Here is a 7,300-nt window from a genome sequence, read left to right as displayed (position 1 = left end):
AGCTGTTAGATGTAGACATATTAAAGGGTATTTTTCTGAACAGTTCTGAACAGGCAATTCATGCAAGATTAAAGGGATACTTTGCTGATGTCCAACCAGCTTTGTGTCGTGACAATATGAATAGTATGTGTATGAAATGTGTTAAATCTCTCTGCTTCACTCCCAGCTAAACACGTCATCCAGCAGAGTTCAGCTGGTTCTCAGGCAGCTGCTCGAACTTCAGGCTGTACTACTGCATTTTCAACAGATCTGTCTGTCTGTCTGTCTCTCTCTTTCTCTCTCTCTCTCTCTCTCTCTCTCTCTCTCTCTCTCTCAAACTCCAAACTCTGATCCAAAAATAAAACTAAGCACTGCTGATTAAATATAAACCAATATTCTATAACTGCACTGCCTATTTCTCGCCTAAATGTTTATTAGAAACATGTTTTAGTTTACGGTAGAACTGTAATACATGATGATACATGTAATACATGATTGCTTGTTACCATCAATTACCAAATATGCTCAACTATTATTCTTGAATCTTTTGCATATTGTGTGGCATTTGTAAAGGCCTGTGACAGCGACAGTTGCATTGTGGAAGCACTAGTTGTCAGGTGCCTGTCAGTCTCCCTCTTTTTTGTCCCCCCTCTATTAAATATGAAAGGAGGCAGAAAATCACAGGACGTCTGTTTTGATGATAAGTCACTGGTCCTGAAATGTGTGTTTCTCTTCTATAATACAAATTTTTCTTCTTATCCTGTGCGAATTGGCCATCAATATTACTGATGTCCTGTGGTAAAGTGACATTACCCCACGTGCCCATGTAAAACTAATCCTGTTTGAATAGTGCTTAAGATTACGTCAGTTAGAGGGTTTGAATGTTGGTTTCGGTATATTTTTGGTTAATTGCCCAGCCCAAACATATCAGCTCTTTGTCAGTGGCCTTACAGGTCTACATATCACACGTCAGATAACTCCCTGCTTCTGCTATTGACCTTCTAGGATGCCGTAACCAAGGTCGGGACATCAACAAGGCACATGGTTAGGTTTAGAAAAAACATCATTGTTTGGTTCTACATTGATACAGGAAGCGAACACTGGGCTCTCCGGTGAAAGTCCTGGCTTTGTTGGACCCATCCACCCCCAGTTATAAAAAACTGTGAAACTAGGCATCAATGGAATGCTCATAACACTTTCACAGTTCATCATGTGTATTGATAACTTTCTAGAGAGTGAATAAGTTGTTCTCTGCAACAGCACTGTTTAAACTTACAGGAGGACATTTGTGTTTCAGGTGTCACAGTGAGCACCGTGGTGGATCTGCAGAAGAGAATTATTGGAGGTCAAGAGTGTGGAGATGAGCGTCGTTACCATGTGAGGTTGGATATAACTAATAGTAACGATTGGGACTTGTGTGGTGGCTCTCTGATCCGTAACCAGTGGATTCTGACTGCAGCACACTGCCAGATACCAGGACGGTGAGAAAGTGACAGTTTTACTTGAACCAGTAATAATATATTTCTCGCTCACATATTCAGTGTGAAAGTCCTGAAGCAGCAATCAACAATGATTTGATGTAAATTCCCAAAATAAAGACATCAATGCTTATGTTCATGTTGATTAATTATTGACCTATAATATACAAATAGGGTGCATTGACAGTAATTCAATGATGATCCTCTTTTACCTTTACTTACTTCTAGGGATATATATGCAACTTTAGAACAACAAGGAGAAACACAAGTGCAAATCACAGCACCACCCGTGATCTATACCGACAACAATGGCGTCAGTCATGACATCATGCTGCTGAAGCTACCTAACCCTACTCAGGTTCAACCTGTACCACTTCCTGACTGTAACAATCGTAACAATCGTCCCGGAGTGTGAGTTGTGATCTTTCCCCTTTTAATAAGTCTGAAAGCTCAGCTGTTGAGGACCTGGAAATGTAAAATTCCTGTCAATTTTTTTCATACATTTTTAGAAAGAACACTGCTGAAAAATGTTCCATTTTACTGTGTTTCAGACGTGAAGCAGTTCAGATTGCAGGTTATGGAGCAGATACTGTAGGCGATAATAATGAAAGAGGTGAGATGAATCTTGTTTAGTTTATGATTGCAATTATCTCCATTTATCAGAGTTAGTGTTTTTGCTTGTATGTTTTGTAACATTGCTGACACATATTAACATTAAATACATTTTAAATGTGTCTTTAAAGTGTTTTGTCTTCAAATATATTTGAAAGCTTTTCATAAAAGAATAGAATTTAAAAATAATCCCGTTCCACTGTTACGCTGCAGCAAAAATTTGTTCATTTGTTGGTGTGTATAAGTAGATAATGTTGTTTTTGTAGTCAATAAACACTTTTTTTCTACTCCCATCTAGTACGTGGGAGAGCTAATACCCTCCAATGTGCAGAGACCACAGTTGTTGACTGTACGAGGCTGAGAGAGCTGAGGCCACACATGCAGCATCAACACTGGTTCTGTGGCCAAAGGGCTAGAGTGGATAAAAGTAATGTAAGTTGGCATGGCTTCTAACCTTATACCCTCTCTACAGTCATCACAAGTGTTACAACTTTAATATGGTGATTATTTCAGTATATGGTCAAAAAGTCTATAACACACAATATCTCTCTCACAGGGCGACACTGGTGGAGGAGTGGTGTACAAAGGCAAGATCTACGGTGTCATTGCATTCACTGATGACGGGCATCATGCCTTTCAAGTACCAGCTGCATTTATGGACGTCTGTGCATACATCAATTGGATCAATGGTGTCATTACCAGACAGTAAAGATGTCTAATGTGTGGTTAACAGATATCAACAGACATTTCACATAAGAAAACAGCTGAGTTACTCTAAATTTGCAATTGATACATTTACGATTGATTAGTTTAATTTAAACTATTCACTTCTTGATACCCTTTAAGACAAACCTTAAATTCTGATTATATAACATGAATTTAGTTTCACAAGCTAGTGTCTAAGTTTACACATTCTTGCTGTTATCATCTACATTTTGATTTTACAGATCTAAATTCAGATAAAGACAATTAGACATATCACTTGTATAAATTTAATATAGTATTAGTATTATTAGTTTAATATAGTATTTTGCCTGTTAGTACACTCATTGAATCATTGTGTGAAAACACTACAAAGGGCCAATTATAATAAGGTCTGCTATTCATTTAAAAATACTGATAACAGTGATAAATATGACAGTTCTTTTACATGTTGTATCTGTTGAAATAAAATTAAAGTGACTCACAATTTAAAAGCTTGCTCTTGTTTATTTGCTTTTAATGTCACAAACAAAACAAAACAAAATATGCAAACAGATTTTTGCACAATTTAGCTTGGGAACACGAAATGGACATACCACCACCTGTTAAGTTATTATGGCGAACATTTAGCAAATAGTTGATTACTGTACACAGTCAGCAGTTATGGAGCAACATTAGCTTTCATTTGGAGTCGTGCTTCTGACCACTATATAAAGTTAAGTCCAGTATATTTACTGTCATTTTAGCTCTGCTTTTGGGCTCCACCAAAGGTGATTATTTGCTCTTTAGCTGCTAAATGCTCCTCTATGATCACCAGCTAGTCGCTAACTGCGTCTGTCTGCCTGTTGATGCTAAGTGCACAATGGGTTTAACACTAACCCCAGCCGTGGTTGTGCCATGATCTTTGCCTAACCATAACCAAGTGGTTTCTAGGGGGTGAAAATTGCAGAAATTCAGAGCCTACTATTATGAGCCAACAGTCAGCTGCTGTTCGAAGCAGAGCTGAAGGACCGTCTCAGTGAGCTGCTCTCCTCCTGCTTTCTCTGCCTGGTTAGCACAAGCTAACATAGCAGCAGTGGCATCTGACACCATATGCTTAACAACAATAATCTCACTCCCGCACAGATATGGCGCAACTCTGTTGTTAAACACATTAATAACTGTTTCGTAACATTAGGCGTGTGATCCTAACAGTTTTAATCTCTTGATATATATCTACCAGCTGGCTGCTGAAGTTTGTTCTTAATTCTTGGTCTGAAAGCAGCAGTTTCAGTTGGGCAACACTTATCTGCTGAGTAAAACATGTTTATGAAATCAAACATGAATCTGTAGGAATAAGATAAGATGTGCTTCATCATAACACAACAAAAGCCAGATATTCGATGAGTGAAGCAACTGTTCAGAAACTAGTTGTTCCGTGCAACTCAGCAGGCGACTATAATGAACAGTAGAGCCAAATGGCTCAGTCTGATACAAACAGGTGGGGATGTGTGTGATAAAAGTAAAGGTTTATTTACTGCCCCACTCGTCTGCCTTAAAGATGCAGTTTAGACATTTTTATAACTGCTGATTCAATAAATTACATCCTATAGTATTCAGAGTATGACGCAGTAAAGGACTGCCATCAATGTAAACAGAGGTTCTGTTGCTATGGTTACTCATGAGATACAAGCTGATACCATCATGAAGCCACCTCACTTAGATTTAGAACTGCAAACTGACAGTTTCTTCTTTTTTTTACCTTTTATTCACATTCAGTAACACATTTATTATGTACATTACTTCTATTATTAGTCACATAGTCTCAACCTGAGTGTCTTCTTTTTTTTCTGAGATAAAAAGAAAGAACAACAAAAACACAAATAAAGAAAAACATAACAAGAACATTAACACACAGTGAGTGAGATGAGGTTGTTGCCACTATCCAAAGCTTGCAAAATCAAAATCCGGCCTGCGCGGTATTATATAGTCCATCCATTTCTTTCAAGGTCTCTCTTGTAATTCACATCCACTGTCATTCTCTCCGTCCTGCATATGTCCATTGTGATGTCCATCCACATGTTCAGAGTTGGGCTCTCCTGTGAAAAACATTTTTTCGAGGGGGGCTTTTTTGCCTGCCACCAACAAAATACTAAACAGATATTTGTCTCTCTTTGGCCATTCTCCAGGCATGAGTCCAAAAAATAACATTTTACAGTCCATAGGCAGGTGGCAAGTCGAGAGTTACCTTCATATTGGGATTTTTGGCAAGGTGTAATAAAATACCTTATCAGGCTTTTCCGGCCAAATTCCCTCCAACTCTGTGAGCTGCTACAGTTCTATTGATATGCACATATTGTCACCCATTCTTCCTCCGTTATACCTATTCCTCCCTCCATTGTCCTTTATAAAGACCTGAGATGATACCTCGATCTTTATTTGAACCATATGCCCTTTTAAACAGGTCTAACAGCTGTTTGCTTAATTCTGATACACATTTTATCTTGTCACTGACAAAATGTCTCATCTGTAAGTATCGATAGAAATCCTGAGCTTCTAGTAAATATTTCTCTTTAATCCTTTCAAAACTAAGTAGTGTACCTTCCTTCATTATCTTACATAGAGCTGTTATTCCTTTATATGTCCAATCCTTGAATCGAGTATCTAATTTATTTGGGGCAAAATGTGTATCATATGTACACCACTTAAGGGTTGTTATGTCCTCTTCTAATTTGTATTCTGTTATTACTGCTTTCCAAGTTTTCAGAGTTAATTTGATCCATGGGTTTTCTATATTTTTTATGAAGTCTTGCAGGCTACTGTCAGCTATTGCTTGTATGGGAATGGAGGTCAGGCCCTCTTCAATGCTTTTCCACTGAGCATCATATGAAGGATTACACCAGCATATCATAGGCTTTATTTGTGCTGCCCAATAGTACTATCTGAGAGAAGGAAGGCCCCATCCCCCTTTTTCTTTGGTCAATTGTAAAGTCTTAAATCAAATTTGGGGCCTTTTACCTTGCCATATGTATCTGGACAAAATTTTATTCCATTCATTAAATTGTTTTTGGCTTATTTCTATTGGCAGAATTTGAAGTAAATATAATAACTTGGGTAGAATATTCATTTTAATCAAATCTATTCTTGAGGTAAAACCTAGATATGGGATAGGTTCCATCTCGTTATATCCTCTTTAATTTTCCTTTGTATTGGTGAGTAATTGCGTTCTAATAGTTCTGTGAGGTCCTTTGGTATTATTACTCCCAGGTATTTAAAATATTCTGTTTGCCATGATAGGTGGTTCTTTCTTGATTTCCTCTGGTGGGCTATAATTGTATTTAAGCAGTTGTGTTTTACTTATATTGATGTTGTATCCTGATAATTGGCCATAGTGCTCAAACGATTGCATCAGTTTAGGTAGAGAGTTTGTTGGATGGCCCAGAAAGACCAAAATATCATCTGCATAGCAGGCTAATTTATGCTCCTTCCCATGAATATTTATGCCTTTTGTTTTTTTATTTTGTCTTATATATTGAGCAAATGGATCCAAGTATAGTGCAAATAATAGTGGTGAACATGCACAACCCTGCCTTGTTCCTCTTTCCAGAAAAAAACTGTTTGATAAGCAGCCATTAACTTTAATTCTGACAGTAGGTTTATTATATAATGCCTGTATTGTTTAAATCATTGTTTCGTGTAGGCCAAATCCATGTAGAACTCGAAAAAGAAAGCTCCAATCCACTGAGTCAGATGCCTTTTCTGCATCAATACTGATTATCATTGCTGTTATTTTATTCTTTTGAATGTGGTTAATAATTTGTAATGTCCGTTGTATATTATCTTGCGTTTGGCACTCTCGGATGAAGCCTGTCTGATCGTTATGTACCAAATTAGGTAAGAACATTTCCAATCGTCTAACTATGATAGAAGTTAACAGCCTATAATCTATATTAAGAACTGATATTGGTCTATACCATCCACATTCTAATTTATCTTTACTTTCTTTTGGGATGGCTGAGATTATTGCTTCTTTCCAGCTGGGTGGTGTTTGTGCTTTCTTTAGGACCCAGTTCAGTGTATGAAGCATGACTGGTTTTAGCTCTTCTTTCAGCTCCTACCATTCTGCCGTATAGCCATCTGATCCTGGAGATTTATTTAATTTGAGTTTACTTATTGCTAATTTTAGTTCCTTTTCTGTTATGTCCTCAATCATTGTTTTATTCTGTTCTTCGTTTAACCCTGGTAACTCCAAAGAGACCAAATAACTGTATTTCAGCTATGCTGCCCCTCGCCTTTTTAGAGTAAAGAGTCTCATAAAATGTTTCGAAGGCTCCCTGAATTACTTGTTTAATCGATATATGGTGATTATTTGCTCTTTAGCTGCTAAATGCTCCTCTATGATCACCAGCTAGTCGCTAAGTGTGTCTGTCTGCCGGTTGATGCTAAGTGCACAATGGGTTTAACACTAACCCCAGGTTGTGCCATGATCTTTGCCGAACCATAACCAAGTGGTTTCTAGGGGGTGAAAATTGCAGAAATTCAGAGCCTAC

General features: G+C 37.6%; 1 protein-coding gene across 1 annotated transcript; it reads left to right on the top strand.

Moving 5' to 3' along the window:
• Positions 1-1,329: 1,329 nt before the first annotated feature.
• On the top strand, positions 1,330-3,258 carry LOC126390371 (kallikrein-8-like). Its single transcript, XM_050044647.1, has 5 exons — positions 1,330-1,460; positions 1,686-1,868; positions 2,009-2,070; positions 2,368-2,501; positions 2,626-3,258. Exons 2-5 carry the CDS (start codon positions 1,786-1,788, stop codon positions 2,776-2,778), a joined length of 432 nt encoding a protein of 143 aa, XP_049900604.1. The 5' UTR covers positions 1,330-1,460; positions 1,686-1,785; the 3' UTR covers positions 2,779-3,258.
• Positions 3,259-7,300: the final 4,042 nt, after the last annotated feature.

The sequence above is a fragment of the Epinephelus moara genome, chromosome 5 (genome assembly GCF_006386435.1).
Source record: "Epinephelus moara isolate mb chromosome 5, YSFRI_EMoa_1.0, whole genome shotgun sequence".
In the NCBI taxonomy this organism is placed as follows: Eukaryota; Metazoa; Chordata; class Actinopteri; order Perciformes; family Serranidae; genus Epinephelus; species Epinephelus moara.
The sequence above is the reverse complement of the archived record's forward strand: the minus strand, read 5'-3'. Positions and strand labels throughout refer to the sequence as shown.

Coding starts and splice junctions, on each gene's coding strand:
- LOC126390371 (XM_050044647.1), top strand. CDS start 1,786: ATGCTGCTGAAGCTACCTAACCCTACTCAGGTTCAACCTGTACCACTT. Junction 1,869..2,008: donor CGTAACAATCGTCCCGGAGT/GTGAGTTGTGAT, acceptor ACTGTGTTTCAG/ACGTGAAGCAGTTCAGATTG. Junction 2,502..2,625: donor CTAGAGTGGATAAAAGTAAT/GTAAGTTGGCAT, acceptor TCTCTCTCACAG/GGCGACACTGGTGGAGGAGT.